This window comes from Sciurus vulgaris (genome assembly GCF_902686455.1).
Source record: "Sciurus vulgaris genome assembly, chromosome: 16".
NCBI lineage: Eukaryota > Metazoa > Chordata > Mammalia > Rodentia > Sciuridae > Sciurus > Sciurus vulgaris.
The window spans coordinates 20,974,738-21,000,087 of NC_136477.1; the positions used below are offsets into that span (position 1 = coordinate 20,974,738).

At 45.0% G+C, this 25,350-nt stretch overlaps 1 protein-coding gene and 1 long non-coding RNA gene across 2 annotated transcripts in view; one reads left to right on the top strand and one right to left on the bottom strand.

Annotated features, from left to right (window-relative positions):
- The first annotated feature begins 42 nt into the window (after positions 1 to 42).
- Positions 43 to 995, top strand: LOC306646780. The gene is made up of 2 exons (XR_013759960.1): positions 43 to 198; positions 814 to 995. It is a non-coding gene; the product is annotated as an uncharacterized lncRNA (long non-coding RNA).
- A 4,531-nt stretch (positions 996 to 5,526) lies between these two features.
- Positions 5,527 to 25,350, bottom strand: part of LIMD1 (LIM domain containing 1) — a 58,656-nt gene continuing 38,832 nt past the window's right edge. Inside the window, exons 3-8 of the mRNA XM_079115454.1 lie at positions 16,579 to 16,646; positions 16,019 to 16,081; positions 11,856 to 11,986; positions 11,226 to 11,277; positions 10,507 to 10,575; positions 5,527 to 9,201 (exon numbers count right to left, since the gene is read on the bottom strand). Of these exons, the coding sequence (XP_078971580.1) occupies positions 9,064 to 9,201; positions 10,507 to 10,575; positions 11,226 to 11,277; positions 11,856 to 11,986; positions 16,019 to 16,081; positions 16,579 to 16,646 (521 nt within the window). The 3' untranslated portion in view covers positions 5,527 to 9,063. The remainder of the gene's footprint in view (positions 9,202 to 10,506; positions 10,576 to 11,225; positions 11,278 to 11,855; positions 11,987 to 16,018; positions 16,082 to 16,578; positions 16,647 to 25,350) is intronic.

Genomic DNA, 25,350 nt, shown 5'->3' on the forward strand with positions numbered 1-25,350 from the left:
CGTGTTCGTTGGGCAAGGCGGAGCTGGCCGCTCTGCGCTGGAGCCACGACACCCGACGCAGGGACCGAAATGGAGGGCTGGTGCCAGGAAGCCTGTTGAAACTGCGTCAGCGGTGATCAGCTGCACAGTGAAAGCTCTGCTAGCACGGGCCAGTGGCGCAATGGATAACGCGTCTGACTACGGATCAGAAGATTCTAGGTTCGACTCCTGGCTGGCTCGGGGTGTGCTATTTTGCGACGTTTGCGTTTGTTGGAGGGCCCTTGGCAAAGATTATGACAAGAAAATGTGAAGGTCAAATGTCTTGAATTGTAAAGCTGCTTTGCCCATAGTACTACTCTCTTTTAAGCTGTGTTTGGAACCTGGAGTTGTCTGAAATGGTTGGCAAATGGCAGAGCGCCCTCGTCTTAAGTGATGCACACGAGGAATCTGTAAAATGGAGTGCCTTTAAAAAAAGCAGTTGGGTGGTTTGGAGTGAGGGGCTTGCAGATTACCTACCGATGACGCAAAAGCGCATTTTAGGATACCCGTCTCCCCAGGGAGCAGAAACCCCCCTGCCGACGTGAGAGGAGTTGCTGCGCGGGTTTACCAAGGTGGTGGGCTCCCGTTCTGCGCGCGCGGAGGAGGAACTGCCGCAGTGCTTTGCGGGCGGTGGTGAGGGTCTGCAAAGCTCGCCGAGTCTCCGACCCTGGCGCCTGCGACCTTCGACCCCGAAACCAATCTGGTTCCTAAACTCAGTCGGGAAAATTTTAAACCTCAGTGATTTTACCGTGAGAGGCCCCCAGGTAATCCAGTATATTACCCCTTATTTTACAGGTTCCGAGATGCAAGACCTGAGAAGGCCAAAACGTTTGCAGCAGAAAGGAGCCTTGAACCCCAGGAGTGTCTGTCCTGAACACTTACTATGAACCGATTACTCCATGATCAATTAATTTTTCCCAAACAACGTCCCCCCCCCCCCGAAGGAAATTATACAAGAATTGTAAAATACAGAAAAATATTGAGAATAAAAAGAAAGCGGGGACTGGAGATGTAGCTCAGTGTGCAGGGCCTGCTTAGGCATACATGGAAGGCACTGGGTTCATCTCCAGCACCAAAAATAAATAAAGCGAATTCCCACTCTATGATTATTACTATTAACATTATCGGTCGCACTTTAATAGAGATTTACCTACACGTTTGTCTGTTTGCCGCCCCCTCCCCTCCCGCCACTCCCCCGGTCTTTGTGTCCTTTAGCTTTTTGTCTGAGACTTAAAGTCATTAAATAGCCTTTGAAGATGTTCTATCAAATTACTAAATATTTTAGGAATGAGGGTTGTTGCCAGCCTAACACTTTTTTTTTTAAACATTCAATGAAGTTTATATGTCAGTTGGTAGCATTCATCTCTATGAAGAATGGAAAATAAATCAACGAGTAAAGCCAAGCCAGCTATGCACTGTCTGCTGCAATTCTCTCACTTTGTTTCCCTTTAATACTTATTTGGAGTTTCTTATGTTAAGTAATGCTCTGTGTGTTAGATCTGACATGCCCTTGAATCTCTACAATACTGATTAGGGAGGTTCTAGTAATTCATAAAGGCCTATTACAAGGGACAAACCAACAAGGATCCCTTCCCAAGGTGTTGGCATCATCCTCTATCCCAGCCTTTCTTCTGTGAATCTTCTCTGGTTTGGAAAATAATTTCTGAGGAAGGGCTACTTATTTGGAGCTGACTTTTTTATACAAGAGGATTTATTAGATTGGCTTACATGATCAAAAGATGGATAGTCCCAAATGGCCTGCACACCAGGGAGCCAGAGGAACCAGTTAGCTTAACACTTTATAATAAAGAAACTGTGTTGGATTATTTCTGTGTCTTATAAATTTCTCGATGGAATAACCAGGTGAACATTTTTAAGATCCATTTCATGGGCATTTTAAAGACTTTTGGTACGTATTTTCAAATTGCCCTCTGGAAAATTAAACCAATACACACTTCAATCAACAGCACCTATTTCCATGCATGCTAACCAACACTGGATTATTTTATGTATGTAAATTGGATAGCTGCATAAAATAAAATGGATATATATTGAATTATAATTTGTTCGCAATTTTCAAAATTGAAAAATGGAACTTCCTTTACATTGTTATTTTTTTCTTGCAAATTTGGCTTTTTAATGTATTAAGGATTTTAACTATCAAACACATTACAATCTTTTTGCCAGTTTATCATTTATCTTTTTTTTATATTTTAACCTAATTTTTGCTTTTATATATTCAAATTTACTAAATATATTGCTTCTATCATGCACATTTTAGAATTTTTGTTTGTATTACTTTTGGGGGAGAGGGTACTGAGGTTTGAACTCAACCACTGAGCCACGTCCCCAGCCCTATTTTGTATTTTATTTAGAGACAGGGCTCACCGAGTTGCTTAGCACCTCACTGTTGCTGAGGCTGGCTTTGAACTCGAGATCCATCTGCCTCAGCCTCCCAGGCTGCTGGGATTACAGGCCCCACTGTATTTTTTCCTATTTAATCCATTTCTAATTTACTTTGTTGACCATCCCTGATGTCTACTGTCTTAAAAACTTATCACACCTAACTGAGCAACTACTTCATGTGCCAGATACTGCTCTAAGCCCTTCTATTTGGACCAATTCAATCAATCCTTATAACAATCTCATAAATTCAGTTATCCTTTTTTTTTTTTTTTTTTCTTTTTTTGGTACCAGGGCTCGAACCCAGGGGCACTTAACCACTGAGCCATATCCCCGATCCCTTTTTATTTTATATTTTGAAACAGGGTCTTACTAAGTTGCTGAGGCTGACTTAGAACTTATGATTGTTATCCCCACTTTTATGCAAGAGGGAACTAAATTTGCTTAAGGTTATTGAACAATTAATTGGTGAAGACAGTTGTAGTCTGGGCTCTTGACCCCAAAGCTCTCCTGCCCTAGGGGTCACTATACCTAAGGGGGCACCCCATGAGTAGGCTCAGGTCCTGTGCCCTGACATGGATGGCAGTCACATACTACTATCCCCCACTCACTGGCCATCAGAAGACTTGACTTCTAGTCCTGACGATGCTTCTACTCACCAGTTCTGGGCTTCTGGACAAGCTGCAGATTATTGGCACCGTCCAGATTATCTCTATAGTTGACTTCTTGTCTAATTCCCACTATAGACCTTGGATCTGTTTTGTCTTGTGGAGTCTGCCTTCATGCCAAATCCCTAAGTTCCCTCATTTTTCATTCCTGCACAGGCCTGTTGTGCCCACGGCCACTTTCCCCAAGGACTTGGATCAGTTGAAGGAGTGTATGTGTGAGAGAGACAGACTAGGTGGCAGCAGTGTTTCCAGCTGCCTTACATGCTTCAAGGTAGCCACACAACCAGGGCTTCCCCTGAAAGGGTCCTACACCTGGGGATGTCACATGTCCAAGACCTTCTCCTGAACCAGACCTCTTGGCTTTTTTTTTTCCTCCCACCAAGGCATGACATCTGACTTTTTTTGTATACCCAGATTCTAATCATATTTACTATATGTAGTGCATTTTGGTTTTCAATCCAGGGAAAATGCAAACTTTAAACAATGCTTGAAGAAAAGGCACCTAATATAATATCCTAGGGATTCTTTCATTTCCGTCCTAAAAAAATATATTTTCTGTAGGAGCCTCAATAATGCTCCCACCAAGATGTCCATGTCCTAATCCCCAGGATCTGTGAATATCTTATCCAATAAAGCAAAGGGGGATTTTGGATTAAGGATCATGAGACAGTAAGATTATTTGGGTAAACCCAGCGTAACGAGAAAGATCATTATGATAAGGAGGGGGTGGGGATCAGAAGTGAGTTATAGAGCTGGAGCGGTGTCACCACAAGCCCAGAAACATGGCGGTCTCCAGAGGCTGGAGATGGGCAAGGAGTGCATTTTCCCCTAGTGCCTCTGGGAGAAATGTAGAGCTACTGACAACCTTGATGTGAACCCAAGGACCCATTTCTCCAGCATTTTAAACAGTTTGTGCTATCTTAAGTCACTGAGTTTGAGGGAAGTCTCTACAGTAGCAACTGGAAAACAATGCCAATTCCAACGGCAGTAATAGGATCCTCCTCAGCCTCATGAGATTTTATGGACTGTGTGGCTTTAATGAATAAAGACACAGAAGCACGACTGATTCCCCGGAGACACAGTGGTCAAGATAGTCCCCTCTGCATGAAGCTGCTGAGCACTCACTGAAGAGTTATTTCACCTTCCATGTCTCCATTGTCTATAAAATAAGGGATAGAGAATACAGGGTCTTTAAAATAACATCGGGGACATGGTCAGCACAATCAGTGTCAGCTATTACTGTTGCAATTATGGAAATTAGAACCAGACCAGATTTCCCCAGTGCTTCAGCCCCCAAATGCCTGAGGCTAGTTCATACTTGCTCATGACCACCTTCTCCCAACTCTGGGTGGGTTCTTGGATGCCATGTCGGTAGAATGAAATTAGTTGGGACAGGAGCATTTGCATCATAGAAATCAGCACACACTCCCTGTCAAGCCCTTTCAGACTTCTTCCCCGCCCCCCTAAGAGAAGCTGGCTGACTAGAACACCACAGCCTTGGCCCACCTTTTCCCCTGACTTACATTTTCATCTCTCATTCCATTAAATGGCAAGTGCCTACATCATCTCCCAGCCCCAAGGACTCCAACCATACACTTGGTCCCATCACTGTACAAGTGCCACCTCCCTGCACGTGGCTGCTTTAAACCTAGAGGGCTATTTTTCTCTGGGATCCTTTGGTCATAACCTCAGAGAAACAGCAGCAACACATGTCCAATGGGGAGAAAGAAGTGACCACCATCATAGCAGGACTTTAAAAGGTGGTAATGTTCAGGACCCAGTTAAACTGCTGATTCCTGGGATATGATTCTCCAAAGCCTTTCAGATTTTTACACTAATCTTGTGAGCATAAGCACTAACAGCCTTAGATCCAGACTAACATCAAGGATGTTAGTACAGTGAACAGTTGTGGATGATCGTGTCTCTTTCCAAAGCAAAGATCAGGTAGACTCAGTGCCCACTATAAAAGATAGGGGTTCCTAAGCATGTGGTGTCCCTTGGAATGCAGTCATCACATGTGCAGGTATTGTCTGATCCTCTCCAGAGAGGCTATAGGAAATAGGGCTCAGTAAACAATCCCAAATGCTGGTAATCAGGCTACTACTCTTGCTGTTAGCAATAAGCTGTCCTTTGTCCCTGATCTGCAAGTTCTGTGACTTCTGCCAGGATCCATGAAACCATGGCATGTTCATTTATTAGCTTTTAAGAAGGGTAAAATCACAGACCCTTGAAACGCATGTGTTACCTTGAAGAATCCAGAGTTCGAACAGAGGACAAAACCCAGGTATAAAAACACGGTTAGATTATTCCACACACAGAAAAGACCCAGTGAACACTGCTATGTTAGAGAACACTTTAATAGCCTACAAAATGATTCAGTTTTATCACTGCAACACTTTGAATAATTTTATAATGAAAGAAACAAAGAGGAAAATAATTTCCCTATACAGCAAAACTTTCATAACTATATGGAGATTTCCCACATCTGTCCAGTTTTGGCTCAGAACAAAAGATATCTAGTACATTTTACTCGTTTTCTTTTTCTGTTACTTTAAAGTTACTTTGAATACTAACTAGGAAATTAGAACTGATTCTTTTTTTTTTTTTTTGGTACTGGGGATTGAACCTGGGGTATGTAACCACTGAGTCACATTCCCAACCTTTTTTTGTACTTTATATTTAGAGACAAGGTCTCGCTGAGTTGCTTAGGGCCTCACTAAATTGCTAATGCTGGCTCTGAACTCGTGATTCTCCTGCCTCAGTCTCCAGAGCTGCTGGGATACAGGTATGTACCACCATGCCTGGCTTCTTAGGACTGATTCTTAGCAAAGGAAGTATAAAAATAATTTGGTTTCCTGGCAGACCATATTTTAACAAGTGCCTCCAGCAACCGCTGTTTGGGGTAGAGTTCCACACACTTTCTCTGCAAGGGACTAGCAGCCTTACTCACACAAGCACAGGAATGGCACACAAGAGCAGCCTTTAGTGGAACGCAGTGGACTGTGAATTCTGAGCAACTCTCTCAAGTCCCCCCAATCCTGCTTTTCATCCGTGTGACTCAGGACTCAGAAACAAGGCAATGACAGCACTTGAAGATGATCAGAGTGCCCTGGTTCTTCTATCTGCCACCCAGGACTCAAAAGCAGAACCTCAGAGGTTCTCAGCAGCAGGAGAGCACGCTCAGATATTAATAATCGAGAAGCAGAGAGTCCTGCCTGCTGCCATGTGCAGGGAACAACCTGGCTGGGAATGAGTGCCCTTCTGCAGTAAGAGGTAAACAAAGCAGATGATCATGAGCAGGAGAAACAGTGAATGAGAGAGAATCCTTACATGACAGACCAAACTGGGTTATCAGATTTTTTTAGATCACCCAGGTTGCTTTTGAATGATTCAAGCTCACAGAAGGAAAAAAGAGAGGAACATGAGATGGTGCCAAAAAAAAAAAAAAGTCTTAAGGCAAAATGACACAAGAGAGAAGAATGGAGGCTCACTCTGGGGTCTGGGATCAGGACTTCATCTTCCTTGTTTTGTCTAAAATCCAAGAACTGTTCAGGAAACTACGAAAGGCTATTTTCTCTAACATTCAAAACAAATGTATTCATCCTGTTTTCTTCCTATATGCCCATAAATACAACCCCATTACAGTTCTAGTTGGCTAATAATTTATGTAACTTTTAAAATACCAGATAGGCAAATATCTCTCCATGGCTTTCATGCAAGGGCCTGAGGTGGAGACAGACAAGACTAATTCACTACCCAGTGCCCTTTCCACAGAAATGGACAATCAGAGAAGTCCACTGCTAGGATTTCTAGGACATCTGGAAATTTCTTTATTGTACTTTTTCTGCAACATAATATGTACTTGCAAATACATTTGAAATACCTCTATCAAGGTCACTTTTAAAAAATTTCATTCAAAATATTAATCGGAGAGTTTTTTTAAACTAATTATTCAATAGGCAAACAAATCCCTGCTATTTCTGATAGTGATTCCAACAGAATTTTCTTCACTCTACTTGGCTCAAAAGTGGAACAAAGGTGTGTTGACAAGGCCAACATTACTAAGCTGACGCATGCAGCCAGGTTAAGACCCAGTGGCTAGCTGCGTTCCCCACCAGCCTTGCCAAAGCCAAGCTGGATGGCTTGTTCAGAAGACAATGTCCCAGCCTCTGGGTCCACACCACAACCCCACACATTCATGGGCTCTTAGGAGGTTCAGCCTGGGAACAGGAACTGAGGCGTGTCATCTGGTCAAAGGAAATGGAAAAGATAATGAATGCATAGTGCCGATTCTGTGCTTCTCACCAACAATGGCTGCCAGTGAGTCCAAACATGGCCCACAGGTAGAGCCAGGCCTGGTGAAAAGTCTGCATTCACTTGGGCCAACAATGCCACTGACCACTTTACACAGCCCACTCCAGGTGTGAGGACAGGACTCTGCAGAGTCCAGAGGCCAGAGCCATGCCTGGTCTGGCTGGAAGCAGTGAGACACCCAGCACTCTGTCACAGAAGAGAACAATGACAACCAGTTTTTTTGTACTGTTTGTTTCATTTTTCTTTTTAGCTTCTCCCATTCAAATTATCCTCTGGCCTCAGCAGTGTGACTTGGAGGACAAATTTTGCCTTTTCAGGTGATCTTGAAATCTTGCCAGCGTGTGGTCCTCCTTCAGCCTTCACTACCCAGGAGCCAGTATGCTGAAATGCATATGGGTAGTGGCCAAATTTCCATCAGATCTATTCCCAGCTGCTACTTAGTTATGATCATGCTACCCTGACCAGCTGGAGTCTGACAGGTGAAGCCGGCGATTCCTAACACACCCAAGGAGGTATCCCAGTCCAGTGTGATTGCCAAATCCCTCCTGAAAATGCGATTTGGTGAAGCTCTATCTGTGAGGTATTTTTGTGTGTGTGGAAGACTCAAAGTGGACAGAAACAATTAAAAGAAAAAAAAAATAGGCCAAAGCAGAGTACCTTATATTGCTTTCTTCAAACATCACATCTGCCAAGAAGTGGGCAAGGGCAAAACCTCTCAAGTGAATACAGTAACTCGCCCCGAGGCACTGCCTGCGGCCCGGCTTACAGATCTCACACACACACAAACTCTCCTTGTTTCTAAGGAGCTCTCCCTCTCCATGTGGGCAGGACTTTCCAAAAGGCCATCATTAAATTAGGTAAAATAGGTGCCAGAGATGTCTCTGCATGGGATCCAGAGACTTGCCCTGCAGGAGTGGCTCCAGAGTCACAGACCTCAAGAGCTCCAAGAAAAAGAGCACAAACAGGTGGGAAGAGAGTCCTGGTGCCTGCACCAAGGTCTCCTCCCAAAGCACACTTCACAGGGACGGGGGCCAGCACCACGCCCTGCCTCAGGAGAGAAGACTGGAGGGGCACTGCACGCAGTCAGAGCCCGAGGAGGGGCCTGGGCTCAGGTGTCTGGAATCTTGGCCAGGCAAATGCTTCCCAGGACACAAAGCCCGGATTAGAGCTTCTCTTGCCATAATGCGATGAAGTCTGCAGCCACTCTCAGAAGTACTGAAGCTGGGTGGAAAGCAGCCTTACCTCATGCCTTGAGGGTGCGTGGGTACGAAGGGGTGTTTGGGTGAAGGTATTTTCCTAAAGGAGGGGAAGGGCTGAACGTCTTGGCCGGTGAGCTGTCACTTCAGGGCATTCTGGGAATGCGATCAATGCAAAACTCTCCCCCTGAAGTGGGAACTGTTGGCATGCACACACTGGAGTGGCTTCCTGAGTCACCTGATGAGGACGTGGCAATGGAGAAAAGCACTTGGAAAATTCATACACCAGACAGGCAGGGCACCTCCCTGGTTAAAGAAGGGAACCCCACACCTGCAGGAACTCGCCACTTGCTCTCGTCTTCCTCTACCCCAACTCCACCCCAGGGGCCACCAGAAGTAAAAGGCAGATGTCTCCTTTTGCTGCCTGGCCCCTCAATCCCACCAGGAGTTCTGGAAGTGACTGGCTAGAAGTGGTGCTGGTGGAGGGCTGCAGACGAGGGGCCTTTATCCAGCCTCTTGACATGGCAGGAGTGACAGAACAGGTGGTCTTCCAGTGGGTAGCAGCGGTGACCATCTTCATCATTGAGCTCCAGACCACAGTCCTGGGGGGTGGAGGTGGGGGCAAGAATGTTCAATAGCAGAAGAACAATACAGGCTGCAAGACTGACATATGGCCACGATCCCCAAAGGCAGCGGTGGATGCCGTGTCCGTACACCCCTCCCGGTGAAGGCCTGTCTAATCTGGATGTCCCTGGCTACACGGCACTATGGAGCACCTGAACCGGGGCTGGCTGGAAAGGAGATGTGCTGCCAGATCAAATGCACACCAAATTTCCAAGGCTCAGGAAGAAAAGAGGATGGAAAAATATCTTGTGAATAACTTTTTATACTGACTACACATTGAAATGGTAATGTTCTGGATCCACTAGCTTGAATAAAATAATTGATCCCAGAGGTGGTGATATGGCTCAGTGGTAAGAGTGCTTGCCTAGCAAGCATGAGGCCCTGGGTTTGATCCCCAATACTGGCTGCCACCCCCCCCGCAAAAAAAAAAAAAAAACAAACTGATCTCATTTATTTCTTTTGACATTTTAAATGTGGCTACTGGGAAACGGAAGTGATATATCCAACTTGAATTTGTGGCACTTACACCTCTACTGGACAGTGCTGGTCTGGGATGTACAGAGAGTATGGTTGAGCACACATCTTCACCCTCTTCTCCAGGGACTGGGGGTACCATCGGCCAGGAGTCCCACGTACTCCTTCAGTTCTTCAGTACGTATCACCTATCCTCCCTGCCCTCCCCAACTACAACATCACAAAATGCACCCCATCTCCTGTTGGGGAATCCGCTCAACCATGGTGGAAATTCCACTGTCGCCTCACAGGGTCTGGTGAGGGGTGACCTCTGGCTTCCCTGGCAATCATGAGGCACACTAGTGGCTCATTCGACCTGGCATGTGACATGGGGCAGGTGAGCCCCACTGGCCTGCATATGCACCAGGTGACATGCCTATTTCCAAGAGGGGTTTCTTCATGATTTCCAGGGCTGAGCTCAGACAGGAGATTCTGGCAGACAAAACGGCCTGTGTGCTGGAGGGGAGGGAGTCTCTTCCCCCAAACATACATCTGTCTGATGACTGGGTCCCCACCCAAAACCTGACACACACACTCCACCTGACCCTCCTAGGTCTGCAGCACCAGGGACGGCAGCTTCAGTTTCAGGACTTGCCAGTTCTAGATGTGCAAAAAATGATCAAGGCCTTCACACCCAAGCACCTGCATCCTGCCCTGACATCAGCTCTGGAGGGCAGACCCTACCCATAACCTCGTGACTCTCCAGTAACCTGAGAGACTTTCCTCCTGGACTTCTGAGATGGGCTTGGGGGCCACATGGAGGGGCCTACCTCACAGTGGTAGCATTCCACATGGTAGTCTCTGTCCATGGACACCACACGGATGGTCTCGTCTGAGCCCTGGGCACCAAGAAAAGCAAGACATGGGGAAAAGGCCAGTTAGGGGCCCAGTGTGTGCCACAGGCCATGGAGTAGGGAGCAGAGAGTGTCCTGGGGTAACAAGTGGGAGGCCTTCTGAGAAGGAAACAGATCAGCAGTGATGACTAACACTTGAAGGAAAAAGAATTAGCTGATGAGGGAGAAGTAGAAGGGCCAATATCACCTTCTGGAGTGCCAGAGTCAACAGAGAATAAAAAGGCCAACAGGGACATTTTTTTTTTTTTTTTTTTTTTAATGAATAAGAGAAAAGCTTTCCGGGCTGGGGATGTAGCTCAGCTGGTAGGGTGTTTGCCTCCCAAGCACAAGGCCCTGGGTTCAATCCCCAGCACCAAAAAAAAAAAAAAAAAAAAAAAAAAAAAGCTTTCCTGCTCATCTGCTAATCTAAGAGTTAGTATCAAGTAGGAGAGTTTGACCTGGTTGTAGGGACAAATAAGCACAAGAAGGGCAGGAAGCTGGGAAAGCCAGCCCATGAAAAAGGGGGGCAATGTTATTTATCTCAGAGTTGGGATTTTGAAAGGTATAAGAAGAGGACACAGAATCTTGTGACTGACCCCAAGGGGATGCTCAGGTCTTAGAAGACCCTAAGAAACATGTCTGAGAAAGCACCTTACCTCAGGTGGAAGGATGGGAAGTCCGCAGGCTGCACACTTGGGGGCCAACACCCTGGGGAGAAACAAAGAAGCCAAAAAATGTACTTGTGCTATGTCTGGAAGGCGAGGCCCAGAATAAGGCTGGCACCAGGAGGCTGCCTAGAGCTGCTTCCTGCCCATGCTCCCCTGGGACATCCCTCTGGCCCTCACCTGAAGACTGAGCCTGGCTCACTCTCTGGAACATCCTTTGGGATTGTTCCCAGCTATAACAAGGACTGGATAAAGAATAACTTGGTTCTTGCTCCCCTTGGGAGGCCTCGTAGAGGCCAGGCAAACCCAGGGTGGTAGAACCAACCCAACTTGGTACCTAGTGAAGTCAGACAGAGCTGAAGCCACAGGGCCTGATGGAATCCTCCTGAGACCAGGAGGCTGATTACAGGGTTTGTTGTCACTGTTCTACTTTTTCACTAAAGATGACGTTTCAACCAGTTCCTATCTGCAGGCATCTACTGACCTCCCGGGGCCCATGCTGTACCCTCAAAGCCATCAAGCCTTTGCTGACTCTGGACAAGTGCTACAAGCAGCTGCAAACATGGCCTTTTCCAGCCTCTGCTGAGGTCAATGTGGCCCACCTCCTCCCTCCATCCTTACTTGTGGTAATCCCGGACACAGTAGATCTTGTTCTCTGAGTCCACGGTGAAGGGCACCCCATCCAAACATTCATTACAGATCACACAGCGAAAACAGCCAGGATGGTAGGACTTCCCCAGGGCCTGTAGGATCTGGGGGTGCAAATGAGGAGAGGCCAAGACTTGGTGGGATTCCAGGGAAGGAAAGGACAGTGGAACAGAGAGAAGTGCTTTGGACAGAGGGTCACATGTGCAGTCACCCAGCATGACACGGGGTCCCCCCAGTTTCATCTGGATAGAGATCAGGGGAAGACAGGGATAGCAGGGCCGGTCTGTTTAGATGTATGGACAGGAGCGGATTCACAAGAATTCTCCTGCAACCTCTCAGGGTTGCTGAGCTGGGAGGGAATCAAGGGGACTCCTTTCTGATCCTCACCCAGAGCAGAAAACTCTTTCATAGCTCTTTCCTAGAAAGGTGTGCTGTGATAGGGCTGAGCCAATCCCAGAGCCAAAAGCCACCAAAGAGAAGCAGGAAATGATGCAAAGCTGAGGCCCAGAAGGATTTTTCACCAATTTGGGAAGTGGCCAGCCAGTACCTGAGAAAATGAAAGGTAACTCTACATGAAAATGGCAGTTTGGGAATAAACCTTCTAACTTTGGCTTCTTGGGTGCTCCTCACATGTGACTGTGACTCTGCAGTATGATAATCCAGAAGCCCCAACTCAAGCCCTGTTATCTCACATCCAAATATAATAAGCAAAGTCCCCTGGTGGCAGCTGTTTTTAAATGCAGTGAAGAGAAATACCGGCAAACCTCCTTCTTCTCAGCATCATTTGCTTTGGATATGACACCTGGAACTGCTAAAGCCATCCTGAAACCAGGACCCAGCAAGGGAAGGAGCAGGGGTATGGAAAGAACATCCTTGGGCAGATCAGTGAGTAGCTGAATTAATTCACACTGGGACTGCCTACCTCCAAACCTCACTGCTACGTCAGTAGTTCTCCAAGTGTGGTCCCTGAACCTGAAGCTTTAGCATTACCTGGGAACTTGGTAAAAATGTATATTCTCAGACACCATCCTGGACTTTCTAAAATCAGAAACTCTGATTCTGATGCAAGCTAAGTATAAGAATCACTGGTTCGAGTTAAAATGAGTCTGTGTTCTCCTATAATTTATGATTGAAAGCATCTTCACTGTATCGATAGAGATTTGTCTCTGTAATTACCTGGGTCACAAAACAGCAAAAACAATCCAGCTGTGGAATCTACATGAGCAGGGGAGCCTACAAACACCCATGTATAGAGCATGTACAGACGGCCATCCATCCCTAGCAGTGGAAGCCGCGTAGGAAGCCTCGCGCAGGCTGAAGGAAGGGGACTAGGAGGTCATTGAGGACACTGGGAGAATCGTGCCGTCCAGCTCCTTGCACTGGAAGCAGATGATTCTACCCTGCACACGCTCTAGCCAGAGCAGCAAGAGGAGGACCTTGTGCTCTCCTGGCTTGCCTCTGAAAGCTCAGCTTTCAAGCTTCCTCATTCCTTCCTGGGTTTTACTACCTTGGGCCCCTCTCAATTCACAGTAAACTGCCAAAGAGGAAGAACAACTGCTGGGCTTCCAAAGTCCATTTGGCAATTTGGGCCTTGGAATGCATTTCCTCCCAGTCTAATGCTACCTTGGCAGAAAGAGAACCTTAAATTAATTGAACCTACAATGTGCCTAAAGCAAGACTGCTCCATCCTGGCTAGGTGTAATAATTCTGGTATGTGGGACTATGTACTATTCCAGAATATACCCCTTTGTTAAATTGAACAGACAATTTTTACGGAGTTAGACAATTTGAGCTCTGCTATAGAAGCAAGAGTGGTATCTAAAAAAAATCTTTTAGTGTGTTATTAAAATTCCTGGCAGTAGTCAAGGATTCTGTCTTTTAAATCCAGGCTTACTACCAAACAGATGTTCACCCAGAGCTTTTGAGTCTTCCAGAGGACCTGGAAGACTGCAGGTCCAACTTCCATTAGCCCCTAGGTTAGAGATCATCTCCTAAAATCAAGTGCTTCCCTTCCTAGATGCACAGGTCAATCCTTACATTAAGAAATGGAGAACAGTCCCCTCTCTTGAATCAGAACTGGCCTTGTGGCTTTATTTGAGCAAAAGAATGAGGAAGAAATGATGTCCTGAGATTTCTGAGTCTGGTACTTAAGAGAAGTGGCAGCTTCTGCTTCCTCTACCTTGTATGAGGAAGCCTGAACCAGACTACAGAAAGATTAGAAGTCACAGGGAGAGTAGCTTAGAAAGCGAGAGATCACCTCAGAGGTTCCAGTTCAACTGTCCTCACAGCTGAACAAAGATAAGTGATCCCAGCCAATGTCACAGAAAGCAGAAGAATCACCCTGTTGAGCCCTGAACTAATTCCTGACTCAGTATCATGATAAATAATAAATCACTGTTGTTTTAAACCACTAAGTTTTGGGTGGTTTATTATGTAGCAATAGATAAGTGATATAACTAAAGACCCAAGTAAGTCTTAGGACAACCAGAAGTAGGAACAGGAAATTATAGTACTCATAAATAGTACTCATATGCATATAGTACTCATATAGTACTCATATGCAGTGGGTTTGCCAGAAGAACTCTAAAAACAAGAACAAATTCAGCAAAAGAAATGGAGCCCTATAGAGTCTGGCAGGCAACTGGGAAAGACAATAGGGAGGGTACATGGCTTTGGCCTGTCTCCCCCTGCGGAAATAGAGGGCCATGTTCCCCAGGGAGGCCCTGGCTACTAGTGAGGACATCACTAAGCAGGCTAAACTCTGCTACAATCTATCAAAACTTGGATGGCCACAGGCATCCAAGGGCTCTGTTCACTGTTGCTTTATGAATGTTGTATATAACCGGCAGAATGAGTGTTTACATCCATGAAAGATGCACAAGAGAGTTTCCACTAGCTTCATGCGTAAACAGACAAAAAAAGGTAAACACCCCAGTTCCCATCAATTCCACATGATGGGATTCTACCTCGCAACAAGAATACACAAAGGACCCAAAACACGTCTCTAAGTGAGGAAAGACAGATTCAAAAGCCTCTATGCTCTATGATGATGCTTTTATGACGTTCCATAACCAGCAAGACACATTAATGGCAATGGAAGCCACACAGCAGTCTCTGTGGCACAGGATGTCAAGTGGAAGATGGCAAGAAGGACTTTCAGAGATTCAAACAATGTCACGTATCTTGATCTGGGTGGTGGTTATGTGGGCAAGGTGCACATGTAAAAAACTCATCAGCCACTCACAAAATTTGCACCCTTCACTCTGAGTTATTTCTCAATAAAAAGGTTTAAAAAAATGTAACAATTGGCAATTCTCTTCTCCCGAATGGAGTTAATGAATCATTAGAGAGTAATTTAATGATTTCCAGCTAAAAGTATGTTATACAATCATTTTGTGTGATCAGCAAATTAAAGAAATTCTTTTTTTTTTTTTTTGGGGGGGGGGGCGGTGCTGGGGATTGAACCCAGGGCCTTGTGCACGCGAGGAAAGCAGAAATTCTTAAAGGCAGGTTTCGAAAGGTGAACAATTCAATCCCTGTATTCCCTAACTTCACTACCCAACTATATAGGGAAAAATTGTCCTTACTAAAGAGACAAAAACGCTGAGGCCAGGGCAACCTCAGAGAGCCGGCAGCTAAGCAAGGAATGGAACGTATACAAACAGGGCCTTATTCTACTGTCTGGGAAGTTAATGACACGCCCTAAAACCCATCTTAGTGGCTTGAGCTGGGCAGAATACAGGGGAAAAAAACAACCTTGTTCATCTCACTTTCTGCCCTCAACTTCAAGGTGGCTGAGATTTCTGCAGTAAAACCAGGCTGCATTTGCCATGTACTTGAAATGCCACCAGGTCAGAGAAATCAGAGGGAAGTCAACGTGATCCAATGGAGGAGAGAACAAGATCAGAAGCAACGTGGTACAGTCTGAATGATTAAAGATGCAAATCTAAACACAAGCCAACAGTGTGGGTTCTATTAGGGAAGCAGGCTGCACTTTACTGGGACTTCTTTTAATAAAGCCAGCTGTAGCCACAAGTCAAGGTAAGAGGCACTGTGCTCAGTTATTAAGTTCTTTTTTCCCCGGACTGCCTCCTCCTCCCAAGGTGCCATGATCTGGTTTGGCTGATCCTACTCACCATGTCCATGATCAGATGTCCACAAAGAAAACACCTGTCAGCAGACTGCTGGAAACCAGAGTACTGCAGAGGAAAGGGAAAAGAAAGTTAAACCCAGCCTGGGCGCATGAATCAGCCACTTTCCCACCAGGCCAGACAATCAGAAGGAATTTCCAAGAAAGATGTATCACTCTGGGCAGGAATCTGTCACTTTACCCAAGGACAACACAGCTGTGCCCTGAGTCATATGCTATCCTCTGCCACAAAAGCCACTACAAATACTAATACCACCACCCAAACAGCAGCTGGGCGGGGTACTCACAGTGTGCCAGGCTTTATGTAAAAAGCTGGAATTCCTAATTGCAGAGGTTCTCAAAGAGGAGTTCCCTGGCATCACCTCGGGTACAAGGGCCACCCTGGCATGTACAGAAGACAGGGCCTCTCTCTCCAGCAGTGCAGCTTCCCAACAGAGCTGGACAGTGCAGAGAGAAACCACCTGCTGTCGTCCAGGCCTGTCTAGGATCCTGCCCCCTGTGTCTCTCTGGCCAGCCCAGGAAGGGGAAGCTGGGTGACGTACTCACCAGAAAGTCTTCCTCACAAAATACTTTGCCATTGACAAAATAAAAGGCTTTTCCTCTCAGCTTCCGGCCTAAGAAAAAAATACAAAGATGGCATAAAGGGAAATGCTAAACTGCAGTGAAAAGAGCCGGCGAGGTGGGGCACACCTGTAATCCCTGCAGCTCAGGAGGCTGAGACAGGAGGATTGCAAGTTCAAAGCCAGCCTCAGCAACGGTGAGGTGCTAAGCAACTCAGCGAGACCCTGTCTCTAAATAAAATATAAAATAGGGCTGGGGATGTGGCTCAGTGGTCGAGGGCCCCGGAGTTCAATCCCCGGTACCAAAAAAAGAGTGAAAAGAAAGGTGGTACCTTATTAACAACAACAAAAAGGCAGGAATAAACACACATACACTAAAAAAAAGGAAATGCCATCTGCCAATAAGTTTCCAGTTACCACAAGATGCCGTGACCCTCAGCCATGGGCAGGCTGAGGCCAAAAGGAAGGGTCCCCTGGAAGATGTTATATGGTGTGAAGCCCTGACGGCTGAGGGAATCACCCTAAGCCCACCTTCTAGGACCTCCTCTCTGCTTAGAAAGAAGTCAGAAACCCTGAGTGATGGGAGGACACAGGCACACACTGAAGTGGGGTGCCAGTAACAGTATCTTATGAAGCTGCCGTTTTCCACCAGCATTTATGACAGCCACTGACATGTCCTCCAGGGGATGCTTGTGACAACCTACCAGGGAGTCCTACAAATTGGTTAACTTTATTTCTTCTTTTGCCTGAATTGTAGAAAACACACACAGTTGGAAGGACTGTTTTGCTTTCTTTGCTGGGGGGTGTGGTACTGGGGATTGAACTAAGGGGCACTCAACCACTGAGCCACATCCCCCAGCCCTTTTTTGTATTGTATTTAGAGTTGCTTAGCACCTCACCATTGCTGAGACTGGCTCTGAACTCACGATCCTCTTGCCTCGACCTCCTGAGCTGCTGGGATTACAGGGGTGTACCACCACGCCCGAGTGTTTTGTTTTCTTTTTATCTAAATGTGGTGGGTGGGAGTGGGAAAAATTCAAAAGCACCCTGACTCCTTCAATGTGACTTCAGTTTCCATGAGGCTAAAACACTGACAAGACAAACATACCTTAACAATCGCTTTAATGTTGTGTAACACAATGGTGCCAGGCACAGTGGCACACACCTGTAATCACAGCGACTCAGGAGACTGAGGCAGGAGGATTCCAAGTTCAAAGCCAGCCTCAGCAACTTAGTGAGACCCTGTCTCAAATAAAACATTAAAAAAAGGGGGGGTGCTGGGGATGTGGCTCAGTGGTTAAGCAACCCTGAGTTCAACCTCTGGTACCAAAAAAGAAAAAGAAAGAAAACACAATGGTGCTGCAGGTACATATGGCCTGTGTGGAGTCTCCAGATGGCTCCTCAGCTGTGCTGGCAGGTCTGGGTGCATTTCCAGCACTGAATGAATTCTCAGCACTGAATGAAATCAAGCCCCTGCAGCCTGGTGCCTACAACATGAAAACAAAATCTCCAACGTACAAATACTGTCAGCAATGAGGCACAGAAAACATCCTGGGCAAACTTCCCTTGCCTCGTGCTGCCCTGAGCAGACACAGCCACACAGGCGGATGGAGAAGGGACAGGTACAAAGGCTTGGTGGAGCTCAGGCAGGACCCTGACAGCATCCACATGGAGGACAAGCCATAACAGAGGAAACACACTTCACTACGAAAGCGAACACCTTCAGGTGGATTAGGGCCCCGTACTTCACCACGTAGAAGGCCCTGCCCTTCCTCAGCCTGCAGACCTTCTGTGCTGCGGTGTCTGTTGTCAGGTCAAGGGTTGCCTCAATATTTCCCAACCCTGCTACCAGTTCCCAGAGAACCTTTTAATACTCTAAGTAGAGGCTGCATTCCTTGAGGGCATCACTAATTTCCAGGCAGCTCCACACTGGAAGGGTTTGGTGAGGATCTCGACGGTGCAGGAAATATCACGCTGGAACCACCAGCGCGTACACTACATTCAATACCTATTCAGATCTAAAACACAGCCAGGCGCCGTGTGCTGCACTCCTGTGATCCCAGCGACTCAGGAGGCTGAGGCAGGAGGATTACAAGTTCGAGGCCAGCCTCAGCCACTTAGCAAGCCCCTGTCTCAAAATAAAAAATAAAAAGGACTCAGTGGTAAAGTGCCCCGGAATTCAATCCCCAGTGCCAAAAAATAATAATAATCATATATACACACATATGTATGTATAAATGTACATATACAATTATTTTCTACATATATTATGTATATATACACATACATATCATGTAAAAAATGATTCTTTATCTTTGTATGAAAGTCTTTATATATGTCATACAAATAATACTAACAAATCCATTAAAAAAAGAGTATAATGAGGAAAATGAGCAAAAGACAGGAAGAGAAAGTGCACAGAAGAGAAAACCTGTTAAACCTTGGGCAATAGCCAGTGTTAGTAATAAAAACTTAATTATCTACAACATAATAAAAAGATGTTCTACCCCACCAGCAATCAGAATAATGCAAATTAAAGCCACAGGGTTCTATGTCACTCCCATTTGACAAAAATGACTAAATCCAACAACACTATATCATGGTGATGCTGGTGCAAAGGTCCATTGGGACAACCACCTGGGAATAATTTGTCAAGAGCCAACAGAGCTCAAGATCTGTATAACCTGTAGCCAGTTGCCCTTGAGAAGATCCCATGTGCAAAAGCAGGTATATGTGCAGATGTTCACGCAAAACTGCTTACAGAAAAACTAAAAGTGTCTTCCGTGTTTCCCAAGATAGAAGAATTGATAAATAAACTGAGGAAGAATTTGAAATTATACTCGATGGATGTGATACTACTCAACAGTCAATGTGAAGAGGATAGATCTATACGTATCATTAACTGAACAACAATTACTAATAAGGCAAATTTTCCAAACATACATCAATATGACAGTACATCTGAAAGTTCAAGCACACACGTATGAACGAGCATTAGATGTGTTTTGTTGACAGCTGTGCGTCAATACTGTGAAACAATAAGAAAACTGGAACTGGTAGGTGCCATGCTCAGTTCTACCATTACTGCCCCAGGGAAGGAAGGGATAGGATGGGAAGGGGAAGCAAGAGAATTTTCATCATCTACAATATTTTACATCCTTTATATAAACATATAGAACCAAAACGGCAATGTATAAATGTCTGTGCGATCTGGGTGACAGGTTAAGGGTTATTTCCCACCCTACTTTCCTATAGTTCTAAACACACACACACACACACACACACACACACACACACACCCTGTAGATGAAACATTACAACCAAAGACGATGTCAAACTAGAGAAAACACCTGCACTACATGACAGAAAAGGATTTGACCTTAATATGCAAATAACTCAATGAACAGCCCTATATGAAAAACGGGCAAAGAACGAGAAAAGACAAACCACAAAGGAGGTGTGAAGACCAATAACTGGAGGGAAATCTTCAGCTTTCTACATGATTTTAAAGTCTGAAAACTGAATGAAATAGAGAATGGGGTATGGCTCGGCGGTAGGGCCTAGCCAGAGTGCTTGCCCAGCATGCACGAGGCCTGGGCTCCATCTCAGGCACCACACATACACTAAAGTAATAGTCACAGCATACTGCGCTTTCCGATCAGACTGGCAAAGGTAAACAGAACAGTAATACCCAATATTAGTAATGACACAGGCAAATACTCCTGCCCTCTGGGGGGGATGATAGAAACTGGAATACACTTTTAAGGAGAGAAATTTGGCCAATAAATATCAACAGAACTTAGAAAGTTCTGATTGTTTAAATTTTACCCCCAAAAAATTCTGCCTGAGGAATTTGTCTTATGGAAATTATCAAAGTTAGATTATTGAAAGGATATCCACGTGAGAGTTTCTAATAGTTTAACAAAAATAAACGTTAATCAAATATCCAACTTGTATCAAATAAATAGTGGCACATAAACATGTTGGACTATTACAGAGTCACTAAAAGATTGTGTGTGTGTGTGTGTGTGTGTGTGTGTGTGTGTGTGTGTATGTGTGTGTGTTTTCAAAAGAATTAAGTGAGCTGGGGTTGTAGCTCAGTGGTAGAACACTTGCCCAGCATGTGTGAGGCACTGGGTTCAATTCTTAGCACCACAGAAAAATTAATTAATTAAATAAAGTTCCATAAACAACAACAACAACAAAAATAAGTGACATGGAAAATATTTAAGTATGTTTAAAGGGAGTATATAGCATGTATGTATGCTACAGTTATGGATATACATACACAGATAGTCACAAAATTATATAAATGCTCATTTGATGTATATCAAATACATCTTTGAGTGTAAGAAAGTGACTTTCAGTCTTTTTCCCTGCAATAACTACATATTACTTTTATAACCTGGAACAAGTTCTAATGGAAAGGGGGAGTGTGGAAAGGGGAATGGGGTGTACATAGGAGGCTACAACTCTTTAGCTTTCCAAAGTTCTGCTCTTGTCCTTTCAGCAAAGTTACAGGTACCTTCTTTTCTAGAGGGCGTCCATGTTAGGATTTAGTATTTCCTCACTCTGCTAAACTAGGGTAACAAGAGTCCTTAACTACAGCTAAATGATTTCAGGTTCACCAACAGAATCCCCTTGACAATCAGCCATGAAATTAATTTTAATTACGTTACTTACTTAAACTTTCCTCTTTATAAAAGGACTTTAGAGAACTCAACGATTTTGGAATGAAATTAAGGATCAACTGAAGCATCTTTTCCAACTTTTGTCCTCATTAAATACCTGGGTGAAGCCAGGCACAGTGGTGTACGCCTATAATCCCAGCTACTGGGGAGGCTGAGACAAGAGAATTGCAAGTTTGAGACCAGCCTGGGCAATTTAGGGAGACCAAGACCCTGTCTCTGGATAAAAAAATAAAGAGGGCTGCGCTTGTAGCTGAGGGTAAATCACCCCTAGGTTCAGTCCAATTAAAAAAAAAAAAAAAAAAAAAAAAGATAACTGGGTGAGAGCTGATCTGCTGCCCTCAGTTCCTCCCCAGTAACAAAGTGACAAGGACAGAAAAAGACCACACAACCAGAAAGGCTGAATGCTGCACAACCAGAAAGAAAAACAGGTCACACATTGTTGACTGCAATTAAAGTCCAGGGCTTCCCACAGAGAAGAACCCTGTTCTGAAGAGGGGAGGCCCGGGGGCTGCAGTTGTGGATAGAGCCACTAGAGAGCGCCAGCAGGACGCCAGGAACTTGCAAAGGACTTCCCAGAGGGAGCTGAGCCTGCTCACCCAATGTGAGAGAGCCCGGGACTAGGGCGTTCTAAGAAATCTAAGTTGGAAATCCAGGGCGTTCTAAGGAATCTGAGTTGGAAATCATTTTTGTTTTGTTTTGTTTTAACAGGGAACAGATGACCTCTATTTCAAAAGCCACCAAGGAAGATTATTCAACATGCAAAGCCCTGAGTCTTCTAGCGTGCCCATACATATGGACTATCGGGCTTTTTCACCTAAGAGATCAACAAGGATTTTTAAGTGCTTGGCACTGCCATCGCTGCACATTCTTCTAAACTACTGATGAGAGCATAAGGTGATCAACTCTCCTTAGAAGGGAAAACTCTAAAATGGGTGTCCCTGACTCAGTGGGGCTGTCTGGGGCTTGACTTTGGAAAGGAATAAGAAATATGGATAAATATTTCTTAGATCTAAACTGGTAGCCTTAGAGGAATGAATACATAAAACTGAACACATCTAAATGATGAGCCACTTAAAATACCTTTCAGCAGGGCGTGGTGGCGCACGCCTGTAATCCTAGTAGTTTAGGAGGCTGAGGCAGGAGGATTCCAACTTCAAAGCCAGCCTCAGTCACTTGGTAAGGCTCTAAGTAACTCAGTGAGAAGCTAACTCAAAACATAAAAAGGGCTGGGGATGTGACTGGGTGGTTAAGTGCCCCTGGGTTCAAAATAAAATAAATACCATTTAAACAGTGTTTTAATAGTACTAGAAAATGGCACACTACTAAATGATACTCAAGATATATTAATACAGGTATTAAAGAAAGCCAAGTGTATTTGTAGTATAATTCCATTTCATGATTAACACATGTCCCAACTGATATGCAAAAGGGAAAAACGAATAGTGGTTAGCACCAGCAAAAATATAACAGGGAGGCCAGGCATGGTGCGAGGTGGCCCACACATGTACTCCCAGGGTCTCCGGAGGCTGAGGCAGGAGGACTGTGAGTTCAAAGCCAGCCTCGGCAAAAGCAAGGTACTAAGCAACTCAGTGAGACCCTGTCTCTAAATAAAATACAAAATAGGGATGGGGATGTGGCTCACTGATTGAGTGCTTCCGAGTTCAATCCCTGGTACTCCGCCCTACCCCCACCAAAAAAAAGAAAATAAAAGAAATATAACAGGGATATTTCACTTTCAATTTTGCATACTTCCATATTTAAAATGTTCATTCTGGTATTAGTTATAATTATAGATTGTATCAGAAATTTTATTTTTTACTTCATCCGTTTATATGACTTTATATTTTCTTAGAATTATGTGTAACACAAAAATACTTTTAATTAATAAAAACTTCGAAGTTCCAATGTGAGAAGAAAAAGGATTGAGGAACTATGTATCTCAACTGTACAAAGAAGGACCCTGCCCCCAGGTGATAGTGCCTGGAGCAGACCTGCAAAGCACCTGTGTGAAGGAAGGGTGGTGTGTTGGCTAGTTATTTTCTATTTTCCTAAATGTTTCCCAAACTCTTAATAATGAGTGGGCACTGCTTTGATCATCATTCTAAAAATTCCCCAGATGGCTGGTCAAATCCTCTTGTTGCTGGAGCAAAGTCCTGGGTCCAGACACCAGAGGCCGCGGAGGGGCTTAGGGGCTGTCTCTGATTTTTCTTTATTCCCAAATTTAGAAATCAAGCCCCCACCCACTGACCCAAGAGAGGGTGAGGCTGAGTCTGACTAAAGGAATCAAATTTCAGCTTTCACTTCAGTATTGAGAGACCACCTGAATTTAGAAACTGGATACCACATTCAAAGTTATTTGTTGGTATTTTGTCAAGGGGGTAGGAGGTAGGGGAACACCTGCTGACTGTACTCTGTGCTCTGGGTACTATGTTTGGAACTTTCTTATATTTTATAAAATGACTGAAAAGCCCCTGCACCTGTTACAGCAGCATCAGCCCCCATCCCTGCCCATGTACTGCCACAGCCTCTTACGAAGCCATTTCCTCCTCAAGTCCCCGCCTACTCCAGGTTTCAGAGAGCACAGGGGGTTCACCAAAGAGTGAGGAGGCAGAAATAAGATATGCCAGGTGTCAGTATCAGGGAGCAGAACAAGGACTGATTATTCTTTGATATCACACCCAAAACCATTCCCAACTTTGTCACCTCACAAAAATATGATACTTGTTTTTTCAGGGCCTAGGATCCAACCCAGGGCCTCATACCTGCTGGGCAAGTGCTCTACCACTGAGCCATACGCCTGGCCCACAACAGGATATTTAAGAGTTAAATGTCTTTGTTTCATAAGTGAGAAAATCGATGCTCACCCAAGTGGTGGGTGGGCAGGCTGGGAACTCGGGTCTGAGACTCTGAAGCCCATGCTTAATAAACTACACCATGGGAACGCCTAGCATGATGTAATGCTTATTGGACACACACCTATATGCAGAATCCTGCTTCTCTCTTCTACCAGAGAATGGAGAAGGGAATCTTCATTATTTAGGGAGCTTTTTATGTACTAGGCCCTTTACTTACATCATATCACAATGAAAGCACCATGTACGATTCTATAAAAATTCCTTGTGAGGGCACATATTTGGATATAATCTGATTGGTGGCTGGCTCCCATCTTCCACCTGGAGACACACTAAAATCTATATATTTTGGGGGGAAAGGGACAATGAAGGGTGAGGTCAGGCAGGGAACAGCAAGCAATCTGGCCTTGAGAAGCATGAAAGAAGAACATGGGGCCAGGAATGTGGCTCAGCGGTTGAGCATCCCTGGGTTTAATCCCCAGTTTAAAAAAAAAAAAAAAAAATGAAGGAGGAGGAGGAGGAGGAGGAGGAAGAAAAAAGAACTAAATCCAGGCTGACTCACTCCAGATCTAGCGGATGAAACAGACACTAACTAGCCTGGAAAGTCCTGGCATCACTGCCGCTTGTCCTGAAAGTTCCAATCAAGGACAGGATCCCCAATCATTCACATGAACACCTAAGCCAGAGCACCCAACCACCACTAGGTGGCACCAAATCATATCCAGAACCAGGACAGACGGGCTGCACAACCTACTGAGAACTCAGAGCAGGCTGGCAGGCGAGGCTGGCTTAGGCCAGCTCATCAATCTCCTGATAACGTACCTCTGCATTTTATCATCTGAACCTTACCTATTGTATTACGGTGGTGCTTTACTGAATCTTCATTTTGCCAACGGGGAAGCTAAGAGGCCAGCTGAACTTATCCACAAAGCTAAATCTAAGAAGAGTTGACATTCGAACCCAGTTCTTTGCAGGGCAAAGTCAATACTCTTTCCACCATACTACATAGACACTCTTGTCTGTTCCAATAGGAATCTCTCACACACTAAGGGGAATGTCTTGGTCAGCTGGGGGTGCTGGGACAAAATCCCATAAACGAGACGGCTTGAACAACAAACATCTATTGTCACAGTTCACAGGTAGGAAGATCAGGGTGTCGGTGGGGTGAAGTCCTTCCTGGTTTTCAAATGGCTGTCATCTTGCTATGTCCTTACA